Source organism: Sporothrix brasiliensis, assembly GCF_000820605.1.
Source record: "Sporothrix brasiliensis 5110 chromosome Unknown Cont22, whole genome shotgun sequence".
NCBI lineage: Eukaryota > Fungi > Ascomycota > Sordariomycetes > Ophiostomatales > Ophiostomataceae > Sporothrix > Sporothrix brasiliensis.
In genome coordinates, this window is record NW_024467141.1 from 1,533,242 (window position 1) to 1,558,441 (window position 25,200).

General features: G+C 55.2%; 7 protein-coding genes across 7 annotated transcripts; 4 read left to right on the plus strand and 3 right to left on the minus strand.

Annotated features, from left to right (window-relative positions):
- Window positions 1–968: 968 nt before the first annotated feature.
- SPBR_08509 (protein phosphatase 2C) lies at window positions 969–2,198 on the plus strand (the record flags this gene model as incomplete). The annotated part of the gene is made up of 1 exon (XM_040766747.1): window positions 969–2,198. The coding sequence occupies one exon, from the start codon at window positions 969–971 to the stop codon at window positions 2,196–2,198; it is 1,230 nt and encodes a 409-aa protein (XP_040614711.1).
- A 1,449-nt stretch (window positions 2,199–3,647) lies between these two features.
- SPBR_08653 (uncharacterized protein) lies at window positions 3,648–4,446 on the minus strand (the record flags this gene model as incomplete). Its single annotated transcript, XM_040766891.1, has 3 exons — window positions 3,648–3,778; window positions 3,857–4,180; window positions 4,251–4,446. 3 exons carry the CDS (start codon window positions 4,444–4,446, stop codon window positions 3,648–3,650), a joined length of 651 nt encoding a protein of 216 aa, XP_040614712.1.
- A 5,382-nt stretch (window positions 4,447–9,828) lies between these two features.
- Window positions 9,829–11,176, minus strand: SPBR_08471 (uncharacterized protein; the record flags this gene model as incomplete). Its single annotated transcript, XM_040766709.1, has 2 exons — window positions 9,829–10,413; window positions 10,577–11,176. The coding sequence occupies 2 exons, from the start codon at window positions 11,174–11,176 to the stop codon at window positions 9,829–9,831; spliced, it is 1,185 nt and encodes a 394-aa protein (XP_040614713.1).
- Window positions 11,177–13,623: 2,447 nt separating this feature from the next.
- SPBR_08252 (flavin-binding protein monooxygenase) lies at window positions 13,624–15,685 on the plus strand (the record flags this gene model as incomplete). Its single annotated transcript, XM_040766490.1, has 4 exons — window positions 13,624–14,171; window positions 14,223–14,604; window positions 14,664–15,066; window positions 15,144–15,685. 4 exons carry the CDS (start codon window positions 13,624–13,626, stop codon window positions 15,683–15,685), a joined length of 1,875 nt encoding a protein of 624 aa, XP_040614714.1.
- Window positions 15,686–16,608: 923 nt separating this feature from the next.
- Window positions 16,609–19,010, plus strand: SPBR_08190 (uncharacterized protein; the record flags this gene model as incomplete). The annotated part of the gene is made up of 2 exons (XM_040766428.1): window positions 16,609–16,647; window positions 16,731–19,010. The coding sequence occupies 2 exons, from the start codon at window positions 16,609–16,611 to the stop codon at window positions 19,008–19,010; spliced, it is 2,319 nt and encodes a 772-aa protein (XP_040614715.1).
- Window positions 19,011–21,449: 2,439 nt separating this feature from the next.
- SPBR_08469 (uncharacterized protein) lies at window positions 21,450–22,805 on the plus strand (the record flags this gene model as incomplete). The annotated part of the gene is made up of 1 exon (XM_040766707.1): window positions 21,450–22,805. The coding sequence occupies one exon, from the start codon at window positions 21,450–21,452 to the stop codon at window positions 22,803–22,805; it is 1,356 nt and encodes a 451-aa protein (XP_040614716.1).
- Window positions 22,806–23,225: 420 nt separating this feature from the next.
- Window positions 23,226–24,845, minus strand: SPBR_08377 (myo-inositol-1-phosphate synthase; the record flags this gene model as incomplete). The annotated part of the gene is made up of 1 exon (XM_040766615.1): window positions 23,226–24,845. One exon carries the CDS (start codon window positions 24,843–24,845, stop codon window positions 23,226–23,228), a length of 1,620 nt encoding a protein of 539 aa, XP_040614717.1.
- Between the last annotated feature and the right edge of the window lie 355 nt (window positions 24,846–25,200).

Below are 25,200 nucleotides of genomic sequence, written 5' to 3' on the forward strand. Positions count from 1 at the left end.
GACATTGGTCTTCACGTGCTAGCCGTAGAGGCGAGCCGTGGGCAGGAGCCGTGGGGAGTTCGGGGGAGGATGAGGGTGAAAGGAACAAGGCACATGCTTACTGTGTGGAGAAGGTGCGAGGGGGAATTCTGACTGTGTACCTGTGCTACTGCGGTGATTTCTTGTGCGCAAAGGTACCGATAAAGACGCTAGCAGGGTACATACATTTGCACCCATAGTACACAGACAGAAATGTACTCCGTAGCATCGAAATCTTGTGGGTAGCTGCAAGCGTCGGTCTAATGACATAGCGTCGGCCGCTCTAATCTGGTAGCGAGCAGCGAGCCAGGAACGACACTGCAAAATAGTATCGCCAAGTTTTTTTTTTGCTGCAATCTGCCGCGTTGCTTTCGTGCCGCGCAACAGCTCACGACAACGATTTGCAAGGGCCCTGTGTCGCATCCCACCCACGCCAGCGTACCTAGTGCCATTCAAAGCGCGTCCTGGCCAGCGAGCAACACGGCCGACACGCTTCTCGAGTCCATCTTTTCGCTTCCGACTCCCCTGCGCCGGCGGCCCTTTGAGAGTCAAAGGGCTGCCATCATCGTCACGGCAATTGGCCCGACGCCAGCCGTGCGCAAGCAGCCTCTTCAGCCTACCTGTCGTTGGCTCTCACTACACACACAGGACGCTCGAGCATGGCCATCCGATCTGCGCAAGCGGTACTGTCTGCTTCCTGGCCCTGCGTACGACAATGTAAGTATATATGATATCTGCTGGCCGCTGAGCTACAAAAACGCCTTGTGCCAATATAAATTATGTGCTCGTCATGACTGACACGCGGCGCAACAGCAGCATCCTCAGTAGCTTTCACAGTTGCACGACGACAAGAAGCATCCCTTCTGGCGGCGCGTACCCTCTCCCTCGCCTCATCTGGTCGGCATTACTCGGCATACGCCTCCTCCTCTGCGTCCTCCTCCTCTCCGACCATGGCGCCAGCTGCTCCGAAGCGGCCGTCTCTGGCAAACGCTGGCCGTGGTCGGGTACAAGCACAAGCCTCGTCGGCGCGCAGGAGCATCTTCTCCTACAGCGTCGCTGCGTCGTACATCGCCAAAGACCGCCCGTTTGACCCCAACACCCACGTCTTCCACTTCAACCCCTACAACCGCCTCCAGCAGAACACCTCCACACAAAAGAAGAAGCCATCGCAGCGGCCCGAGAGTGGCCAGGATGCCTTTTTCGTGAGTCGCGTCGGCGACACTGGCACAGTAGCACTGGCAGTAGCCGACGGCGTCGGCGGCTGGATGGACTCGGGCGTCGACCCGGCCGACTTTTCCCATGGCCTCACCGAGTACATGGCCGCGGCCGCCTACGAGCACGGCAAGCCTTTGGGCCAGGGCCAGAAACAGCAGACCAAGTCCGCCGGCCAAGGGGCATCCACACCCACACTCTCGGCCCGCCGTCTCCTGGAAATCGGCTATCAGGCGGTGCGCCATGACCGTTCCATCGAAGCCGGCGGCTCCACCGCCATCGTTGGCTTGCTCTCGCCGGACGGCGAGCTGGAGGTCGCCAACCTCGGAGACAGCGGCTACATCCACCTGCGCCTCAACGCCGTACACGCCTGCTCCGAGCCGCAGACGCACGCTTTCAACACGCCCTACCAACTCAGCATGATCCCGCCCAACATCCTGGCGCGCATGGCCGCTTTCGGCGGTGCGCAGCTCAGCGACGAGCCGCGCGACGCCGAGGTCACGCGCCACGACCTCTGCCACGGCGATGTGCTCGTCTTTGCGTCCGACGGCGTCTGGGACAACCTCTTCAACCAGGACATTCTGCTGCTCGTGAGCCGCGCCATGACGATGACGGGCGCGTGGCAGGCCACCACCAAAGACGCAGGCGCCGCCGTGGCTGTGGCGCCGCCGGCCGTGCTCAAGCGGTTGACCGACCCGGACACCGCCGAGGAGAGCAGCGGCAGTCACGTCATCACCCTCCAGAGCCTGATTGCCACGCAGGTCACGGGCGCGGCCAAGGCGGCGAGCGTCAACACCAAGCTCGATGGGCCCTTTGCCAAGGAGGTCAAGCGCTACTATCCACAGGAGACGTGGCACGGCGGCAAGGTGGATGACATTTGCGTCGTCGTGGCCATCGTCTCGGAAGAGCCTGCTGCTGCTGGCAGCGGCAGCAACGACGGCGACGCACCGATCAAGAGCAAGCTCTAGAGCCAGACAGCGTCCCACGACCCACTCTTCCTTGCTTCCACATCGCTTATAGACGTGAGCTTTGTCTTGTCATTTCTTTTTACTATTTTTCAACGCCCATTTGGAAATTTGGGTACTGTGGCTTCTTTCTCTTGCATCGTTTTGGCATATTCACGGCGTCCATGGCATGAGTCCGTTTTACGTTTTTTGTCCTCATATGTGTTCTTGGTTTCATTCGTTCTCTTTCTTTTTGCATATAGACCAATTAGTACGAAAATCAGCTTTTCCCGGAAACGGACTTGGACGTCGGAGAGACATCTTTGTATATTATTAAACTTATACAGGGAGAGAATACGGGGTAAAATACATGACATGCTAACGGCGTCGATTTTATGGCTTTCTTGGGATCTCTTGTCTTTCGTTTGCAGCTACTATGGTATCATGTTTCCGCGACATGAATGCGCAAGACACAACGCAACACATACATGCGAACATAACATCATGCACGTCGATTGTGGTTCCCAATGCCGATGCCGTTGGACGATTGACAGTCTGCGGGACAGAGGGTGCTGCCGACGGATGCATATGCACGTCCTGCCTATGGTGTCTAGGGTATCTTGTACAAAACCATGCGTGGCCCCGTAAGTATGATCCTGTAGTAGTAATCTTGTGTATCTTTGTACTCCTTGCCAATCTAAAATGGCCTCGGTGGTCGCCCAGTCAATTTGCTTTAGATGGAGTACCCGACAGTACTCCGTAGCACAGCGGCGGGTTTTACTCCAGGACGCCCGTTTTTTTTGGGTGGGGGGGGGGGGGTCCCTGAGAACGAGTGATGTCTTTTGCTTCTACGACGTATTGCTAGGACATTTTATGCAGACATTACAACTGGCCTCATGGCCAAACTGACGAACAATACAACATAGTCAAGGCCAATACCGAACGACAGGACAAGCCAGATTCCATTGCGTATCGCAGATCAAATCTCAATGATGCCGAAATCAAGCGGGAGCCGAGACGGAGACATCTACAGTTCAAACGGGCCCAAGACACTTGCTGAACACGGGACATCGGAGAAGGGAACACGCGCAATGAGAAACTAACGTCTCATACTAGCCGAGAAGGACGCGTTAAGAAATGGGTGAGAGAGAAAGACACAGACCATGGGGGCCAAAAATGATCAAAAAGTTTGAAGTAACGATGCGTGCCAGCCCCAGTGTTTGATTCACACAAAATTCAATCAATGTACTCTAGTCTCAGCTGTATGTTGTGTATATTTGCAAAGAAAAATCATATTAGGCGGGGGTAGGAAGGTTCATGCGAAACCCCAAAATAATAAATAATAAATAATCCGGTCATTCATCTTTTCCAAGCCATCTTTGAAAAGAGTAAATCAACGACATAAATGAGAATCCCTTGGTAAAATAAAAGGTCAACAAAACAACGCAACCAGTCCTAGTCAGTCTTAGCTGCTTAGTTGAAGTACAACAGAGCAGCAATGGTGACCAGGACGAACGCCAGAGGCGACTTGGCCTGGGGGCTGTTGTTGGTGTTGGCAGGGACGGTGGTGGGCGAGGTGGTAGCCTTGGTGCCAGTCGTCGAGGCTGCAATTGGTTAGCACTAAATTCAGACCACTGCATTATCACAATGACGGTGATGGACACGCGATGATGGGAACTCACTCTTGGTGGCAGTCGTGGTCGAGTTGGAGGCGGCAGTCGTGGTCAGGTGAGTGGTCTTGGACGACGAGGAAGACGACGTCGACGACGACGAAGAGGTGGAGCTGGAAGACGAGGCATCAGACGAGGACGAGGTAGCAGACGAGCTAGACGTCGCAGCAGTAGTGGACGAAGCAGTCGAGGCGCTGGCTGACGCAGATCCGGTGCCCGTCAACTGGAACTGCTTGCTGTAGTTGGGGCCAGTCGAGTCGGAGATCTCAAAGGCGTAGGTGCCCGAGACAAGGTCAGTCGGGACAGGCCAGGTGAAGCTATCACCCGAGTCGTTGGCTGCGACGTGGTCAGCATGCGATGTTGGTCCTACAAAAAGGAAAGAAAACAGAGTTCCGGGCAAACATACAGTCAATGGTCCGGACCTTCTTCAGGTCGGTGGCACTGCCGGTAACCAGAGTAATGGTGACAGGGCCTGTAGCGTTGTGCCAAGTCAGGGTGAAGGTTGAGCCAGGGGTAACATCGAATGCGGAGTTCGTGAAGGCCGGGATGGCGCTGACGGTGGTGGCCAGAACGGCGACAATGGAGGCAACAGAAAACTTCATTTTGACTTTGTGTGTTGAGTAACAGCGAATGTGGTAGAGAAGTGTAAGAGGTGAAAGATATTAAGCGGCGAGTCTGGTGTGTTGTCGAAATAAAGAGGCGTAAAGATTGTAATGGTTGTTGAACGAGAGACTAGAAAGTTGTGGATTCTGTTGGCCACGAGGAACCGAAGTTAGAAAAACGTGTCAAGAACCACCAAAAAAAGTAAAGCTAACTGAAGTGGATGAGCGCGTGTGAATAAATGTCAAGGCAAAGGAAAGAGAGGTGAAAAGCAAATCAAAGAATATGGGATGTGCTGAGAGAGAAGACGATTCCAGAAGTGCGAGCAAAGGCTAGTATGCAGGAATGAAACAGGGAATGGACGCGCAACGGGCGTAACCTGGCAAACTAGGCTGGGCCGAGCAGGAAGCACTGTTTTGTGTGTTGTTTTCTCTGCTGCCTTTCTTTCCAATCCGAGACAGTGCATATGCTCTGGATGCAACAGGCAAAAAGACAAAGACACGAGATTTCGGGATTCCCGCAGGGGCTCGAGGCTGAATGTCAGAGGGCCTGGAGGCTGAACAGAGATGATGCGTACGAGACAAAAGAAAAACACATGCGAGGGGTATTGGTCGGAGGCGGCCAGAGCAGCGGGGAAGGGCGAGGTGCGAGCGTTGTGGAGCAAAGCACAAACAACACTTACAATTATGAAGACGTGAAGTCGCTGAACGATTGTGAACTCGACGATGCAGAAGAGGAAGGGAAGGAAAGGAAGAGGAGGGAAAGGAGTGAGAAAAGCTAGGTATTAAATCAAAACTAGGAGCAATGCAGTATTCCAGAAAGAGCGAAGGAGCTTTATACTGATGCGACTACGGAGAAGGAAGAAGAATTTTCTTGGCAATGAAAGGGTGGGCTCATGGGGGGAAGGGGAAGGCGCAAAGACGCGAACATGGCAGGCGTGAGGGCGTGAGGGCGTGAGGGCGTGTTGTGACGCAGCGATGGTGTCGTGGAGTCGCGGAGATGGGGCAGGGACAGCCCATGTCCGTTCTTTCCCTTTTCGTGGGTGGGCCTTGGCTGGCCGCTTGCGATGGGGCCGAATAAAATGAGAAATAAAATAGAATAAATAAATACCATAAGGGCAACAGGGGCACAGGTTGGGGGCGTGCTCGCTGGCGTTGGCGACAAAGTAAGTTAACAGCTGGTCCCGAGCCACCAACGCCAAAAACACGCCGTAGCTGTGATGTACGGGGTACACTGGAGCATAGCTTCCTTCTATTGGACGCGCAATGCCTTTCCAGATGCGATGCACTGCATCATATTACGTCGGAGCATGTCAATGTATCCCTGCGCGGGCTTGTAGGTTGGTCGCGGCTTCCTGATTTTGTGCCATTGGCACCTCGCACGACGTAGGCAGGTTTTCTATCAGTTGCGGGTTGCACCTGCTTGATGCTGTTGCAATTCTACGACGTCAGTATGGGCGGGCGGATTTGGAAACTAAAAAAAACAAGGCAAGAGCACAAAGCTTGGCCAGGGAAGGCCATTACGACCGAGAATGTCTGTAAAAAAACGACATTACGCCCGAACATAGTCTCATAGTGCCAGCCGCAGTTGGCAAGAGCGTTCGGTGGCGGAGTGCCTTCTGAGCGACACACTGATGGTTGCTTTTCACCCGCGCGAAAATGTACCCAATACATCCAAGCAACGTGCATCCACACCAACTTGGCGATGAGCCCTGGAACAGTGCCTGGACTGACCCAGCAAACAAAGTTTTCGCACGCTGAAGAGCAGCAGGGACCAGCACGCGGTAACGACATGTGGGTGCTGCCTCGCAAATCTGCACACATCAGTGGCTCGGTCAGCGACTGCGTTCCTGGATGCGCCCGCCTAGCGCCAAGCAGCAAAGAGGATCGGCGCGCTGGCCTGACAGGCGGAGGGTTCGCAAAGAAAGGGGGTTCAGAGAAGTCTCAACTCTTAGACACAGACGGCAAAGGGGATGTTGTCGAATGGTCCAGATTCCAGCCCGCTGCGTTGCCCCGAATTGGTCCACCTCGTCTCCAGCACTCAGCCCAGCATCTCGACGGGGAAAGACCTTTGCTGATCCTCGATCTCACCCACACATCGCGCGTTCACTATCACCGCCCATCTCTCTCGGTGGAGCTCTGCATCCTTCCCAGTTGTATTGCCGGCTCACGAGTGTGCATTGTCTAACGGAGCACAAAAAGCAGGGCATCCTCCTGCGGGAAGAGCGCACGGGGGCGGAAATATCTCACTCTCAGCTGTTCCCCAGGGCCGCCAAGTCTGTTAGGCCAGGCCTGGGCGGTGCCCGCGATGGTCGCGATCGAAGCAGGCGCAAAACCAACGACCAGGGTTGGTTGTGGGCTACCAAAGAACCTGGCTTCAATTCCTACCGATCTGGCCAAGAGCCCCGGCAAGCAGTTCACTTGCATATGGTGTTTTTCGCTTTCTTTCTCGAGGTTGTGCCCAAAATGACGGCAGCAAAACGACCGGTTTCTGTCACAAAATCCCTCGCCCGCTCCGGAATCAGCCAGTCTCTCCTTTAGCAAGCAAGCGTTTTGGCTTCTCCTTTTTCCTCTTTCTCTCGATTAAATACACACCCCCGGTCCATCTCCACCGGTTAGGCCTCAATCCAGCTTAGCCCAGGTATGAGTGTGTGTGGGAAGCAGTTTGGCAGTCATTGCCCTTGCATATTGCCTGCCAAGCCACTGCTTGTGGCAACTCCCGCCGGCCCTGTCAAAAGCCAGATCAACCATCAGAGCCAACGTTTTCGACGATGCCTCACGGAGACAATTTCTGCTTCGAATTGTCATTTGCTTCTATTCATAGCGGAAAAGAGTGTGACAAAAAAAAATGCAACATGCGGCAATGGCGAAAGGCGACAAAGACAAATGTTAAGAAGAACGCCGAGGCGACATAAAAACGTTCATCTCGTTCGGCCCCTTTGTGTGAAGACCAACGACGTACTGCCTACGTGTAAGCCCTAATTGCATCACCCAACTGTTAGGCATGTTTCCTTCCCCCGTCTTTCCCACGCCGCACATTGCTTAGGCAATATTTTCTCCGTGAACCAAGCGGCACATAAACAGGAAGGGGACACCAGAAAAGACGAGAGACAGAACCTGCGGCAAGCGGCATGCCCAGCCGTGCCGCACACTGTTCATCTATCCCATATTGTTTGGGCAGGTTTCCTTGCCCACTGAAACGCATAGCGGCCGCTTTTATTCCTCCTTCCCTCTTTCGAGACCCTCTTCCAAGGCAGGCCTTGTCATGGGGGAAGATGAAAGCCGTCCGAGCTATCGCATCGCTATGACGCCACGAAATGACGTTGTCAAAAACGTGCGCCAAGACAACCTCCGAATAGTCGGTGCAACAGTAAACAAGGCCGGAGTTGTCAGGCCTTGTGCTCTGGTTCTTTGGCGAAGCCATCAAAACCCTGCAGTAGGAGCGGGATTTGCCAAATTTGACGTCACATTTTGGGACTTATCTTTCAATGGTTAGGAGCGTCACTCGACATTCCAAAAATGTGCATGGGAGTGTTCAGTGTTTAATGAGAGGTCGTAGAGTCCGGACGGGAAGAGAGAGGTGGCGCCACAAATCAGACGACAAGCAGCTTTGCCTTGTATTTGCATTCGCACTATTCCGTCCAATTTTTTGTGCCTTCATTTCAAAGGTGCCATGCGCCACACATTCCGGACCGTTTTTGGGCGATGATGTAAAAACGGTTAAAAATAGCCATCCCAAATACGGTCGCGAAACTATGGAATCACAATCCCAGCATAGCAGAGCATTTCCGTGGCTAGTCTTGGCAGGCGCCAGCCATGGAAAACCTTTTGTGGAAGAAGTCGTGGTGGTGGTGTGACTTCAGTCTACAGATGCCGTAGTGTAAGATACGCACTACGCCCAACGCCGTCGCTTTTCACTCGCGTCCACCTTGGCACTGGTCATTGGCGCCGATCACAACGTATCGCCAACGAGCCAAGCCAGGAACATCAGGCAACCAGCTTTAAATATGCGGTTGTCTAGTCGGGCATAGCATTTCTCGATAGAGCCATGCGCTCGTGTACGTCTACGTCTTAAATTGCAGAATATAGTATATCGTTGAAGTACGTCCCTATCCCGTGCCTTGCTTCCCCAGTTTGCCTTCTTTTGGTTCCAACTCCATCAGCCTTTTTGTATGGTTCTCACGGACGTCACTTGGTGTAGCGATTTAGCTGCGTGGGCCTGCTACCAATGTCTCGTACAAGTTATAGGTCCTTGACGATGTCATGATTTTCGATGCTCAATGGGTTCGATCTCGCCTTTCCTGCCGTTTACTTTGAAATTTTATTCTCATTCCATTTTACTCCCATTTCATCCCCTTTTAAAAGTCTCAAATTTTGCTTCAGTGGGCTCCAATAGTAAAGTCCGCAGTGGCCCTAGATGTGTTAAGTATGTAGACAAAGTTATGTCGAAAGTACCAGTGACTTAACTTCGCATTCCCTTGCACCATACATAACTGCTGCTTCGCATTACCCACCAGCCAAACATGCATTGTATCAAGAGTCAGTAGGAATGATGGGCAACGTTCGACAATGCAAGTAAAAAGGAGAAAATGCCCCAAAGGAGAATAAACGCCGTCGGACAGCCGCCGGGGATCGGCGCAATGCCGTGTCTGAAAAAAGTACTCCGTCGCCATCATGTTTCAAAAAGTTTAAATGCGGTCCAGGCTCTATGCACAAATTTAGAGTTCTTATCCCCTTGTTCGGAATAAACTCATCCGTAGGTGACGAGGGTTATTATGTTTTCGAGAAGTTGTTGCCCATGGTCACTATCCGTCTTTGTTTGTATTGTTGCGTATATATTGCTACATCCAAGCGTCAAAACCACGGAACCGATGGTTTTGTTTATATACATATATATGCATATCTAGTTGCCATCTATCAAGACAACGATACGCAAGCGCATTTTTGTCGGCGCTAGATGTCTAGCTATGAAAGGATACATAACAAGACAATGAACCCGGAACGAAACTGCTCAACAGCACAACCAAGCGGAAGAGCAAATTGATGCTATATGCCCGCCCACAGGGTACACATTACCGCGCACGGCGTTTTCGAAATGGGATTAACGGAGACAAGCCTGGCCTAATTTGGAGATGGCGGACCTCATCTGCCAGGGAAAGTGCCGAACTGCATTTCCAGGGAAATATGAAACCAGCACGTTCTGTCGCATCACTACGGCGGCAATAGTCGATGACATTATGGGCCGAGCAACGTCGCCATTTCGCCAGTGTGCAGCACGAGAGGGGGCGGCGCAGGAGCTTCCGGAAGACCGGATGTGTCGAAACCGAAGAGAGAGCATGCTCTCCTACCTTGGGTGGATTTGGGTTGGAACAGAGGAATGCTCATTTACAGCACGCACTGCACTACGCCCCGGCGCACACCGTCTGCCTCCTCTCGCAGCTCGTTGACCGTGGCACCGGCCTCGCGCATGCGCTTGACAAAGTCGTCCAGTGAGCCGCCGACGCCAAAGTAGAGCTTCTTGGCACCGATGATGGCTTTGGCGGTGGCCGGAGCGGACACCGGGCCGCCGTCCCGACGCAGGATCGACAAGAGCGTCACAGCAAACGTCTCGAGGGCAAACGGCGAGTAAATGGTCTCGGCGCCGAGGACCAGCGTATGGGGAGCCGGCTTTTCAGCAGCTGTGGTGTCATACAGCAGGTCGACAAACTCGGCTGACCAGCCGCCCGACAGGAATGAGAGCGTAATGCCGGCCGAGGCCACATAGGTACAAAACGCGTCCTTGACCTCGTCGGTCAGTTCTAGCTCGCCGTTGTCGTCGTCGCCGTCCTCGTCGATTATCAAAGCCTGCTGAAGGAGGGGACTGGCGTGCCGCTGCTGGAGAGCCCATGCCAGGACAAAGTTGGGTAGTGTGACCAGGTACAGGACGCTGGGGTTGTAATCGGCAACGGTGATAGACAGCGGGTGACTCCGCTGTGCCTTGCTGTCAGAGCCATATGTTGCACATGCCCAGTGGAAGAGGGCTAAGGATGGCAGTGCTGTGCCGCAGCCGAGCTTATCGCAATGTTAGCAGAGCCATTGAGGGAGCAAGCGGCAAAATCAGAGAACAAAAGGACATGGGGTTCGGACAACACACCTCGATAATATGGACGGGTCCGTCCTTTAACAGAACGGCACTTGCAACATCCGATGGCGTCGGCGCGGATGACGAGTCGGCTGTCGTTGGTGGCTGTTGGAGCAGCACCTTGACCAGGTCGACGCTGCTCTCCCAGCTCTTGAAACCGCCCTCGTAGATGCCAGTCTTGACATCGTGGGTTCCAAGACCGGGCGCAAGCTCGCCACCGCCGTTAGTGTTGCTGCCACCGTCCTCCTCGTCTTCCTCCGCCATCAACTGAACCTTGACGTCCCACAGCTCTCGTCGCGGCAGACGTATCCGGAACGGCGTCTCTCGCGGGACTGTGCTGCTGCTACCTTTGGTGCCATCAGCATCCACAAGGCTGTCTAATGCCACGTCCAGAAGACTGTAGGCAATCTTGGACGGCAGCTTGGAGAGCATCTCCTTCAGGTCGTGGCGTTGTGGCAGTAGCTGCGGCTTGCCTTGGACAGGGAAGGCACTGGCTGCTGGTGTCGGTGTGACCGTTGCATCCTGGGCTTGTACACCTGGGCCCGGGACGGTACTAGTGGTGCTGTCGTCCTCGATGTCGTCCCCAGAAAAGGAAAATGAAAAGGAAGCCATGGAAGCGTGGCAATGGCGGTTTGATTTGTCAGGCCGTCTGGATGCGTCTTTTTCCTGAGTCTTCTGTCTTCGGAGGCTATCCCCTCTAAGAATAATTGGTTCTATGTCTGTCGCACCACGACGGACGCCAGTGGCTGCATGTGTTGTGTAAGACCTTTATCAAGATGCGGCCCCTCTTCTTCGGTCGGGTTGTACATGCAGCAGTCCACAAGTGTTGTTTCCAATCGTGTCTTGCAGATGGCCAGTTTCCGAAATTGGATAAACAGCGTAGTATGCCAACTCGCTTTCCAGTCGTTGTTTCCCCAATTGGAAAATTGTTGTCTCTCTTTCCCTTTCTGCTTTTCTGAGTGTACTTTCCTTCCGCTGCTATTCCTCGCATGTTCATGTCGTCGTTCCTTCTTCGTTTTCCGGCGCAAAACAACTTTTTTTGTGGGTACCACGCAGCAACAACTCCCACTTTCCCTCAACAGGCCGCCACCGCCTTCCATTTTCAGCGTATATGTTTAAACCGGCACGACTCTCCGCAGCTGGCCACACAATCCCTGCACATGCAGCGCCTTCCTTTCAGCCCCTCAGCAGAACTTCAGTTGCTTTTGTGCTCCCCTTTGCCATTGGCCACTTAACATCCCACTTGTGATCACCTTCAACTATTTTCAAGATGCAGCCTTCTCGGCTTGTGGTTGGACAATTTACGACCTCACGCCAGCCTTATTTATTGGCAACGTTTCCCTCTTCGGGCTATCGTTTGCATTGTGTTTCTCCTTTGGCTTTTTCTTCTCCACCGAATGCTTCCTTTCATCCTCCATGTGCTCCATGTGGAGTGGAGGCGTCTTGGCCCTCTTGTTCTGCTTTCTTGTTTCGTTTCATTGCATTGTTTTCCATGATTCAATGGTCTCTGCTAAGTTTTCGTCATGCTGGCATCCGGATGAGACAGGGCACATAAGCGATGCCCGCCACCACTTGTCCACCGGGGCCGCCAACAGGTCGGCTGCAATCTCGTTGTGTGCTGTCAACTCGTGTTTCTCTCATGCGTTTATGCTTCTTCTCGTGTTCAATTCCCTTCGTTGCTATCTTCCACGCGGCCATTGTTGATGGGCTCCCGATCCTTGCAGCTGGGCCTACGGCTCACTTCTGCTTCGTTACACGAATCTTACTGCCAGAGGTCCTCTTCTTTTGTCCATCGAGAAAGCCCTTTCTCTCCAACTCGAAGTTCCCCGTCTCCCGTTTAGCTGGCCATTCCTATGGTCCACTTCCATGCGGCCCAGATTGTCCATCTCACTATCCCGGTCACACAGCATCGTCGTCTAATACGGTCCTCTCGTCTCGACCGACTAACTCACTATCATCGGGCCTAGCTCCAAGTATGCTTACCTATCTGCATGCACATGTTCCCCGCACCAAGACTATCCTTGCTTGCACCTCTCTTACCTTCCTTTCCCAGTCTTTTGTTCTTCTCTCATCTTTTCCTATTATCCAGTGGTTAGCACACGGCGTGCACCAAGTGACCGTTGAACTGACACTCGTCGTCATTCGCGGTCCCCCCCCCCAGCTTCTGCTCCAGTCCCTTGCACGCGACCTGCCAACACGGTTAGCCCTTGTTTTATGGCAAGCGCATCCGTAAATTGACCAACGAGGTCATGAGGCTTATCCTCCTCCTTGATACTCTACAGTCCGCCACCGCTTCTATCCTCTTTCTGTTGTGGGGCACGTCCATTTCCGGCACCGTGTGGGTTGGCTGGAAAGCGGACGGAAGACCGCATGTCTTACACCATAACGATATTATTTTATATTATTACTTTCTTCTTTCTTTTTCTTTGCTCCACAAAGGCCGGGAAGATGTTTTCAGCGCGAGTTGTGGGCGTAGTCCACTCTCCCCAAATCAGTCGACAAGATGTTGACCGAGGCATCCCGTTTTGATCATTGATTGATTTTGTGTCATCATCTGTCGGACGCTAGAGCCGGTACCTGACCACTCAAATAACTGACGACGGAGACATACTAAAAGAGATAGAGACACTGCGGGACCTGTGTCTGTTGGCACCCGTGCGTTTGCTGTTTATTTTGATCGACACATATGCGCCGACCCTCCGCCGGACGGATCCTTTTTCGGCCATATAAGTTCTCCGATTACCTTGTCTTCCTTTGTTCTTATGCGGCTCTCTGCTTTTATATTCTGAAGTATATTTTTATCTATCTTCTTGTTTGTATCGTTTTCGAACAAGCTCTACTTTGTCAATATATCATCGCCAGACAGCGAGTTATTTCCCTCATATTCTCTGTTGTTTTCTTGTCGTGGCCTCAATTGCAGTTCACTTAACATCCTCTTTGTTTCATCTCAACTTTTACAGAGAAAAGGGAACGTTTGATAAACGCCCTTTGTTTATTGTACCTATCTGCCCTCTGGAAAGGCTGGGTTTTACTGACTTCAATACATCCGTACCCACAAGATGGCCGGCATTGGTGGTGGTCCTACAACTCGCCTATCCCTTGACCCCAGCCGCACCGACAACGTCATGTCTACGCCTGCATATACTGTCAACGAAGAGCCGCTCGGGACGGCGCGGCATCTTCGAATTGTCGGTATCGGCGCCGGTGCCAGTGGGATCAACATGATCCGCACTTTACGTCTGAAGCTGGGAAAGAACTATGAGCACGTTGTCTACGAAAAGAACACGGACGTTGGCGGCACTTGGCTCGAAAATCGCTATCCAGGGTGCCGTTGCGACATCCCCAGCCACAACTACCAATTCTCGTGGCGACCAAACCGGGAGTGGTCCAACTTTTTCTCGGCGGCCGAAGAGATCAACGCGTACCTGTGCCGCATCTGCGAGGACGAGGGCATGCGGGGCAGTGTGATTAAGACGCAGCATGAAGTGCTGGGTGCGCGCTGGGACGAAACTCAGGGTCGGTGGCTGCTAACCATTGCCAATCTGCTTACGGGCGAGCAATTTAGCGACTGCGCCGATTTCTTGATTGACGCATCCGGGATCTTGAAGTGAGTACCAACCCGCGATCATTCTGTCTCGGGGCAATAGTAACAGTCTAGCAACTGGAAATGGCCTGATATTGAAGGGCTGCACGATTTTGAGGGCGATCTTGTCCACAGTGCCCGTTGGCCAGCCGAGTTTGACTACAAGGATAAGACGGTGGCCGTTATTGGCAATGGCTCGTCTGGCGTCCAGATCGTGCCGGCCATCCATGCCGATGTCAAGAAACTCGTGCACATTGTTCGGACACCAACGTGGATTATCCCGCCGCGAGTCCAAATATTCAAGATGGGGCCGGCCGCCGAGGTCATGGGCACGATCGAGCTTGACGTCGAAGAAAACTTCACGCCCGAGCAAATTTCGCGCTTCCAATCCGACCCGGCCTTGTACCGCACATTTGTCAAGACCATTGAGAAGGAAACCAACAACTCGTTTCCTATAGTGTGTAGCCCTTCTGGCAGAGCTTGGTTTTTGGCTGGTTCTTTTTGCTGACGGAAAAGCTCCTCAAAGATAGCCCGATGCAGTCGTTTGCTGCCGGACACGTGCGCCAGTATATGACTGCCATGTTGGGTGGAGACGAGCGGCTTTGCAAGGCTCTGATCCCAGATTATGCGCTCGGCTGCCGACGAATGACACCGGCACCGCACTATCTGCAGACGCTGACCCAACCGAACGTCCAGGTTGTCACAGATGGTATCCGCCGGGTCCTTCCACGTGGCCTGGAGCTGGATAGCGGTGAAGTTGTCGACGTCGATGCTATTGTCTGTGCCACGGGATTCGACGTGTCGTTTTGCCCCCGGTTCCCACTCGTCGGCCGCAACGGCAACCTGCAAGATCTTTGGCGGGCAAACACACCCCAGGCCTACATGTCCTGTGCCGTGCCGGGGCTGCCCAACTATTTCAGTAAGTTTCATCTCACGTTACGTCCGGATGTGTCAGGGAGTTAAGTGCGAGAATCTCCCACTGATTCTCCAAACCAGCCTTCCTGGGCCCCAATGCCCCAATCGGTCATGGTAGTGTCTTCACCTTGGCCGAGCACATTGCCACGTACATTGCTGGTGCTATTCGCAAGTGCCAGACCGAGGGCATCAAAGCCATTTCTCCCTCCCAAGCTGCCGTCGACGACTACAGCGAACACATCCGCGCCTTTATGCCTCGCACGGCCTGGTCCTCCTCCTGTCGCTCGTGGTTCAAGGGAACCAGTGATGGCCAGCGTCAGGGCGAAGACGAGAACGGACCGGTCACAGCATTGCACCCAGGCAGCCGTATCCATTTTTTCCACATGCTCGAGACATTCCGCGGCGAGGACTACGGATACGTGTATGAAACCGACGACAGTCGTGACGGAGCTGCCGTTTCGAGTCGCAACCGCTTCCGGTACCTCGGCAATGGGTTCTCGACCAAAGAACTTGACGAGGAAGCGGATCCGACCTGGTATCTGGATGGCGTCGCACTGACAGCGACGACGCCGGACAGCAGCGCCGGTCCCCAGACGGGAGACAGAATCAAAGCGCTGCTATAAGCGTATGCATATCCGAGCACGAAGTAGACGTGGCGGAAATGTGATTGATATTATGAAAAACGAACTCGTTTCGATGGTTTACGATATACGATGAACATGCAATGCAATGATACAACAGTTGACTACGAAAATCAAAACCATGGCGTGCCTTTTACTTTTAAAAAAATACTCGGCGGTCCGGTCTGCTGCTGCAGCCGTCTTTTCATAAACAAGACCCCATTCTGTGACCGTATCCGCACGCTCATCCTTCTTCCTTAGTACGTCGAACTGGCAGCGAAATATGGCCGTAAGCACCGTCCTAAATCGCCGCGTCCTGTTGGCAGCACAGCGAGACCGTCTTACACAGGTCAGATAGTGCGACAAAAGAAAGACCATGCTAAGGTCTGTCAGATCATCCTGCTTGACCACATGGCTCTCTTGACCACATTCCAGGGCCGTATTCAGAACCGAAAGTCAACAAGGCGCCCTAATCAGCTACGACCGAAATAAGTCAATAGAGTCACGTGCCATATATTGCGCCACATAATACCAGCCACATCTGTGAGAAAGTAGGGAATGGCGCAGCTGTACGGAGTATTAGGTGCAGCCTACAGCCGCCAACGCGCGCCAAAGGCCAAAAAAGTCTAAAGGAGGTGTGTCGCGATTCAATCCCAGGACCTCTCCAGCTGCAGCCAGCGACGACGATACGAGCCCCACGACGCGCGGGCATTCATCCACCCATTGACAACAGCGAGTAATCCCACGACGGCTGGCGGCTCCTTGTCGCTCCATCGATTGCGCGTACCTATTCACCCGTGTTGTGGCCTTTTCATTGCATTCGCGACGCGAAGTGTCTTCGACCAGACGAAATCGAATCGACAGGTCTTTCGCATCGACTCTTCGGCGTATTACTCCTATACCGCCAGGCGCGCGAATCTAGCACAATGGCTGCAGACCCCAGCCATAACGTGCACCCGGACTTGGTATGATGTGACAGCGATGGCAAAATGTTGGCCCTTCAAGTCAGACGCAACACAACTAACCTTTTCTTTCCTGTCACCCACAGCTCCCGCACATCCACCTCATCAGCGCGTACCGCTACCCCCTCGTGCCACGCTTTGGCATCCCCGAAGTGACCGAGTGGCTGCTCAACTCGCCACGCATCGCCCGCGACGGTGCACCCTTTTTCTGGACGTTTCTCGACACGCCTCAGGATGGCTCCATCATCTTGACCTGGCAGCCGCTGCAGCGCATGGGCACCGAATTTGCGTCTGACGGGTACGTCTGGCCGCGCGGCGAGACGTTTTACCAGCATGAGATCCGCGACGGTCTGATTCTGGAGGTGTTCCACCAGCCCATGGGCTACCGCCCGGGCGAGGAGTACGCCACCCACTCGCGGCGGCGCTTCCGTCTCATGCCACCCAAGGTACCGAACCCCAACGCGCCCCAGGTCGACCCCAGCCTGTGGCTCGTCCACTACGGCCCCGTCGACGAGCGCGAGCCGACGCCCGTCAAGAAGATCCGGCTCGACGCGCGCCTGCGCGCCATGATGGACCACCGCCAGAACCTGCAGCGCGCCGGCCAGATCACGCGCAAGGAGTTTATGCTGTCGGACCGCGTCAACTGGCCGCAGATTCCGCTGCCGCGCGATGCCCGCGTGCCGCCCGGCTACGCGACCGCCGGCGTGCCCCAGCAGATGGCGTACCCGCCGAACGCAGGTGCCGCCGGAGGCGGCAGCCTCGCGCCGCCGCCTCCAGCCAAGCGCGCGCGGCACTCGGCAGCCAACGCGGCCGCCAACGCTGCCGCTGCAGCCGCCGCAGCAGCCGGCGGTGGGCCGGGCGGCCACGGCCCCTCGCCCATGGACGCAGCAATTTATGACGACGAGGAGGAGTACACGCGCGGCGACATGTTTGATGTCATCACCCCGCGCGACGTCAGCCTCGACCGCTACAAGCAGAACCACGAGTGGATGGAGGAGGTCATCTCGTCGCCGTACCGCATCAACCAAATCGGGTACGCAGACCTGGGCCTCGGGCTCAAGGGCGAGCTGGCGCCGATCACGGAAGGCATCTTTGAGGGCCAGGCCTTTGACGCATCTCAACGCGTACCCAAGAACCCGTATGTGGGCCGCCTGGATGCTGGTCTCGCCGCCGAGTTCCGCAAGCGGGTGGAGGACAAGATTTCGGCAACGAACGACGAGATTGCCGAGATGAAGGCGCAGCACGAGAAGCTGGTGGCCAGCCTGCGAACCAACTCGGCCATGAAGAAGGCCGAGCACGATTTGCGGTTTACGGCCGAGGAGACGGGGCCCGAGATCTGGCGCGTGGAGGGTCGTCTGCACGGCGACGACGACGCAGCGGCGAACAATGGGGCGGCCCGCGGCGACGCGTCTGGCGACGGCCACTGGAGCCACCAGAAGCACCAGAAGACGGTCGATGAGGTCGTGTCGCAGGTGGAGAGCACATTGGGCCGCAAGGTAGTCGCGTCGGGTGCGGTGGTGCGCGTGCAGGACGGTGGCTATCGGGAACCGTCGCCTGAGCCCGAGCCGGAGCCCGAGCCGGAGCTGGTGCCTGAGGTGCCTCTGATCAGCGCCCCTGACGGCACAGGATTGACGGCACCAGGCAGCGTGTCTCTTTCACAACACCCGTCGCCCGCCGGCTCGCAGCTGAGTGGGATCTTGATTGGCGACGCTGACATGGATATGGGTGACACGGCGGCCGGTATGCTGGACCAGATGGAGTCGGTGTTCTCCCCGGCATCGACGCCTGTTAACTTCCCGACACCGGGGGCACAAGCACCCGCTGCACCCCCTCCTGCTTCAGGCCTGTCCAACGTGGCTACAGCGACGGGCGCTGCCGGTCCGACTGCCCCGACAGCTATCGGTGCTGCTGGTTCCGGCACAGGCGCACCTAGGCAAGCAGCTGGCGATGTGGCCATGGCAGATGCCGCTGGCCAGTCCCAGCCTGGTGCGGGCCCCACGGCTGGCGGTGCCGACGACTGGGTCGTGGTGCCCCCTGGTGGCGATGGGCCCCCCGCAGGCGCTTCTGGTGCGGTACCCAACGCGACGACAGCTGCTGCCGGCACAGCACCAGTACCGCCGTCAACATCAGGGGTACCTACACAGCCTGTCAAGTCGCCCCTGGCGGCTTTAGGTGGCGGCAGCAAGCCCGAGTCGGCTGTGCCAACGCCGGGTGCCGGTGCTGTCGTCGATAGCGACTTTGGCTCACTTGCCGATATGTCGACAGGCGGCGACCCGCTGGCAAGCATCGACGACGGCCTGGACCTGAACATGGACATGGACGACTCGGCCTTTGGTGACGCCTTCCACGGCAGCGGGGACAACTAGATCTAGTCCGCGCAGTTTTGCGGCAGGAGAGGAGGACTACGGCGATACTAAGGAAGAGGATTGTTTACTTTTTTTTGTCCTGCTTGACTTTGGCGTCCGAGAGATTCAGACTTTCATTTCCTTTTTGTTTGTTTATTAGTCGGTTGAAATTTTGCCATTACGCGTTTTTGTAGGGGAAAATATCAGTGCTCATGGGGAGCAACCTTTTTGTCGACATTTTTTTGTTTTATTTTATATCAATGTACTCATATTCTCTAATACCGTCTTGTATTGTGCGTCTCTTGTACGCTTATCCAAACATTGTCCCTGGGCGATTCGTCTTGTCTTTACCACGAGATGAGATGGATGCAATGCAACTCTATTGACGCCAAAGAGGGTGCGGACGGCTTCCGCTCTAATGAAAGTGCATAAAAGCAAAGGACAACTGCCAATACATATTTCATGAGACTCACAGTGAAGCTCACGACAAGTAACAGAAACGTGGCTGGATACGTGCAATACGCAATGTCGAGCCAGGCAGTCACAATTCGCCGGTTTCTGTAAGGAGACGCAGTGTGATGCGCGTTTCAGCCAAGACAGCGTGTCAGAACCGCAACATGGACCCTTTTTTAGGGAGGAAGGGCAAAACGACGGGGCAGGAGGCGGCCGTACCCGCTTTTAGTGGCTTTTAACGAAAGGCGTACTTTCCCCATACGACCCTATGACGGACCACACCCTACTTTGAATTCTCGGAAGAATGGCTTCCTATCTATTTCTACCAGTCCGCCACTTCGCTGAGAATTATGGAGCACGTACAGGGTTAAGAGAGAGAATAAAGCTTCGATTAGCGTCGTCTGGAGCCCTCTGAGCTTAAACAGGCCCCTCGTTGCTTCTCGAGCGGTCGAGACCTTTTGACCAAGGCAAGGGGATGCTTTTTTTTCTTTTCTTTTCTTCACCTTCTCGTTCGTCCACGATGCCCTGTCTGTCCTCATTCTTTCTCGCTTGTTTTCTCTTCCGAACGAGACCCTTGCCAGACTTGACGTCGGCTCGCCGTCGTCCCAGGAGCTCGGGGGCAGCTGTGGCCAATGTCACAGTGGCAATGACGAGAGGTTGTCTTTTTCTTCATGCAGATTCAGCCCTCGACATTTCCTTTCCGTGATTATGGCCTCTCGTATTAGAACCATTATTTATTTGGTGAACTAGGACGCATCTTGCAGATGTGCGTCCGCAGCGACCATTACCAGCCCAATGTGCCGTGATGTGCAGTCCAGACGGCTAAGAATAGGACATCAAGCAATCCATACCCAGTACGATGTGCTCCATAAAGAGAACGTGGTTCATGCGCTGAGAGGCGAGTGGGGAAACAGACGCGTCAGTTGCAGCACTCCGTAGTTCGATGTGTGCTGGGTCGTTTCAGGCTCGGGTCACAGAATGCCAAGACATGTTTTGTGATGCCCTGCATTGCTGAGCTTCTTTTTTTATGTCGCCTTATCTTTCCTCCCGTTCTTTTCGTCACTTTTGCACCCCACTCCAAATCACCATCATGAGACGCACCCGCTTCTCACGGTGCACGCCTGCAGTGGCCATGCCTAGGAGTGACCTCGACGAGCCCCGTGTTTCTACTGCTCCACGTGTACCCTTTCTTGTCCGTCGTATTTGGCCTCTCGTTCGTCCTCGCTCACCTTTCCTTTTTGTTTCCTTGGACACATTTTGCCCTCAGACTCCAAGTGTCGCAAATCATTGACGCTCTCGACTTCATCCATTCACTGAATTTCACACCCCTTGGTCATAGACTCCCCTGGCGAACCTGTCGTCTGGGCATTCGTAGTTGATTCCTCGGCCCATTACTGACTGCCGCTTGCTGCCGATCAGCCCTTCTCGATGCCCTGTAGTCTACGCATTCTGGATTAAACGTCATTCTCACTGTCGAACCCTGCTCGTTCCATGCGGCAGTCTGTCAACCCGGGAACCCCATGGCCGGCTCCATGGGAGACTCCACGTTTATGTCTTTTGCCTGTCTTCTCGTGACTTTACCTGCCGTACGTTCTGCCTTTTGTCTCTACCTTTCCTCTTCCTCCTGATTTTTTTTCTCGTTTCCGTTTCTTCCGTTTCTTCCTCTTCTTCCTCTCTTTCCCTTCATCCAGCTCTGGTCTGAAGTTTCGTGACTGTTCTTTTTGTTTGTCGGCGACAACATTTCCCTTCATTTCGCTTTCTCTTCGTCTTCACTTCTCTTCTTCTCCTTTCTTTATCACCAACCACTGCAGAGCAGGCTTTTTTCCTAGGTTGATCCTATTTATTTTATACAATACTGTTTTAACTCAATCACTCGATCACTTGATCACCTTTTTTTTTCTTTTCGTACTTTCTTTTATCGAGTCGACCCCGGCGGTTGTGTACATTCTATACTCATCATTTTCTTTTTCGATATCCAACTGGATTTTCTATACAAAAATAGCCACGATGCATTTCTCCGCAACGGCTTTGACGACGGTGCTCCTGGCCGCCTCGGTCATGGCCAATGGCAACAACCAGCAGCAGAACAACAACCAACAGAACAACAACAACAATAACAACAACAATAACAACAAGGCCATCGCCAATGCCGCCACCGCCAACATCAACACCTTGAAGGCCAATCTCGCCAAGGGTGCCAAGGGCGCCAAGGGCACCAACAGCTTCAACAATACCGGTGGCGGCGCCACCGCGGTCACCGCCAACGCTGCCACGGCCGGTGGCCTCACCAACAACGCTGCCGCCGCGTCGGCCGCCTTGGCTGGTACGGGCGGCGGCCTCAAGCCTCTGCCGGGTCTGCAGACGGCACTTCCGGCGGGCAGCTCGCTGAAGCCGCTGCCTAACCTGGCAGGTGCAACGGGAGCGACGGCGACAGCTGCAGCAGCCGCAGCAGCCGCGACAGCCGCAACTGGTGTGGCTAACGCCAACACGGCGGCCCTCAAGCCTCTTGGTGGCACGGCGGCGGTCGCGTCGGGTCCACTGAAGCCGCTGGGCAGCGCGTCCGTCTCGGCACTTCTCCAGTCGGTGCAGACGGCGGCGGCGGCGACTGCTGCTGCTGGTTCGACTGGTGCTGGCGTCAAAATTCTTAGCGGTGCCAATGCCAACGCCAACGCCAACGCGGCCACGGCTGCCGCCGTCGCCGAAACTGGTGTGGCCCCTCCTGCTATCGGCACTGCTGCTGGTGCTGCGCTGACGCCTCTCGGATCGACTGCCGCTGCCGCCGTTGCTGCCTCTGCGACCCCGGCTGCGGCTGTGGGCTCGTCTGCCGGCTCGTCTGCCGGTTCGGCAGCTGGTGTTGCTGCTGCCGGAGCCGCTGCCGGAGCCGCTGTCGGTGCTGTTGGTGCCGCTGGTGCCGGAGCTGTGGCGGCCGCTGACACCGAAACGCTCAAGCCCCTGCCCGGTACGATTGTCACCAGCGATGCGACGCTCGACCCTCTGCCGACCGAGACGACGACGGAGAACAACGCGGGCGGTGCAACTCAGCAGACGACGGGTGCGGCCGAGACGACGACATCCTCCTCGACTGGCGTCGCTGGCGAGACCGGCGCGGCCGGCAGCGGTGTGTCGACCATGGTGATGACGACCAACGGACAGACCATCACGATGACGATGACGGGCTCGATGACCATGGCGACGGCCAAGACAACGGCGACGGCGACGGGCCAGGGCAGCAGCACCAGCAGCGGCACCGTGTCCACGAGTGGTGCGGCACCGGCCGCGGCGCTGATGGTGGCTGGGTCGGCCGGGTCGGTGGTTGTGGCACTTGGTGCGGCCGTTGTAGGCCTGGCGGTGATGCTGATGTAAGGAGTTGGACTGCGAACCGTCGTTGGTATTTGCTAGTACCTTCCATGTTCCTGGGTGGTTGAAATCTTAGATGGAACTTGAGTCTATCTCTTAACTCGGGTCTTTTTTTCTTTTTATCGCTTTGTTGACTCTCACGCTCGTCATTCTCTTCACTTCATTTATTCATAGGTAGACCATATATGATTTCCAATATAAGGGTTTATTTTTAAAATGGTTTTTTATTGTTCTCAAGAAAATAAGATCATCGTATGGGCCAACAAGACTCTGACGAGCTCGCGGAAATAGAATGTAAAGATTTGTGTCTGGGCAGTTGCAAAAATGCATAGGCAATATATTCCAAGTGCCGTAGCTTGCACTTGCAAACTCCCGTAGTTCCGGGGCCGTTACAACCGGCCTAGGTGGCTTCGAACAGTCAACAGCTTAGAAAAGCTTGTGCTCGAGGGTCATGTCCGACTCGGGCTCGAGACCAATGCAGGCGCGGAAGATGTTGGTCAGGGCGGCGCGCTGCTTGGCCAGAGCGTTGACGACGGGGGTACCAGGCGGGGTCAGGGGCGCCTTCAGCATGTAGCTGAGCACGCTGAGCACGGAGTGGAAGCTCTTGTACTCGGCGGCGCCGTTGGCGCGCCACTGGATGCGGGTCATCATCTCACCAATGAGCACCAGGTCAATGATGAGGGGCGAGGCCAGCAGCGAGTCCTCGCAGACGTTGAACAGGCTGATGGTCTGGTGGCCGCCCAAGAAGATCTCGGCGTAGTACTCGTCGAGGGCGCGCTTGTTGTCGCCGACAGCGGGCATGTACTTGATGACAACCGTGTGGTCGGGCTTCTCGCCAGGCTTGTACAGCACGGTGTTGGCCTCCACCATGTCGTCGACCACGTTGGACTTGGAGATTTCCTTGGACCGGAACTGGCGCTGCGAGCTCAGGTTCTTGCCGTCGTTGTTGCCCAGGTGGTTGTAGCTGGCAATCGACGTCAGCCGGATACCGGCGTTGATCAGGAAGTCAACGAGGGCCGACTTCATCTTCGTCTGGCCGGACTTGAAGTCGTCGCCACCAATGAACGCGTTGTGGCGCTCGGCCAGGTCAATGGCACCCGGAACAAACGTGTTCTGGGGCGAGCCGTTGATGAAAGGCGCATTCTCGAGGATCGAGGCGACTGCAAAAACCGTCGAGGGAGCCACCTCCTCGTGGCCGGCCTTGATGGCAGCCAACAGGTTGTCAGCAGTGTCGTTGACGCCCGCAATGATGTCGGCGAAGCGCTCCGTGTTGGCGGTCCACAGCACAATGACCTTGTCCAGGTTGTTGGCGGCCTTGAACTCGCGGATGTCGGCACGCAGCTTCTCGACGTGAGCCCACTCGGCCTTGGAGCCGGGGAGGACGTTGTCGGCGCGGTCCTCCTGGTTGGCGGCAATGAAATCCGGGTAGTAGATGCTGGGCAGGGGTACCATGGCAGCCATCTCCTTGTGGACCATCTGCTTGAGCGTGGGCTCGAGGACGGCCGCACGGTCCATGGACTGGGCCAAGTTCAGGCTGCTAATGTCCCAGCCGCCAATGACAAGGTCGTTGGGGTGGACCATGGGCAGAACATCGTGGAAGGGGATGTTGACGTCGCGGTTGGTGGCCGCGTCAGTGCCCAGCTTGAGGGTCGAGCCCATGACAATGGAGCCGTAGTAGTTGGCGGTACGGGGGCCCTCACGGGTATCCCAGGTCAGGCCACGGCGGTTGGCAATGATGCCGGCGGTGACGGTCGAGCCGTTGTTGCCGCCCCAGCCGACCAGCATGACACCGGTCTTGGGGACGGCGCGCTCGGTCTTGAAGTCGTAGAGCGTCTCCTTGGGCGTGGCCGTGAAGCGGCCGTCAGCACCCGTGGTGACGGAGGTCGTGCGGTACGTGTACTTGGACTCAATGGTGCTGTCCGTGTACGTCACGTTGGGCGAGCTGACAGTGAAAAGGTCGCCGGCGGCGGCGGCAGTCTGGCCGTTGCGGCCGTTGATCGGTCCATCTCCGTTGCTGGAGGAGTCGATTTCAGCGTGGGGAGCCATTTTTGAAATGAGACGTTGACGGGATTGGAGATGTCGGTTGGCGGTTGCTTGCTTGGCGATGTGAATGGATTTGAGGTTTGCGGAAAGGAGCAGACCAGGAGATGTGAAAAAGAGGTGTTGACGGTTCAGACAAGTGCCTCTTTATTGAGTCTGGATTGAGTCCGCTGAACTACCCGGGGACGCAGTGCAACGGCCTCCAGCAAAGGGGTGATGGACCCTGTTGAGGAAGGCGTCAGTAAATGGTCAGGGCGTCATGAGACAGAGATGGGAAGGAACGACTATGATCGCCTGTGGCGGGCATGCTCAGACAGAAGGAGCAGCCCGTCACCGCAGTCATGGGGACAGTCTGAGAGCA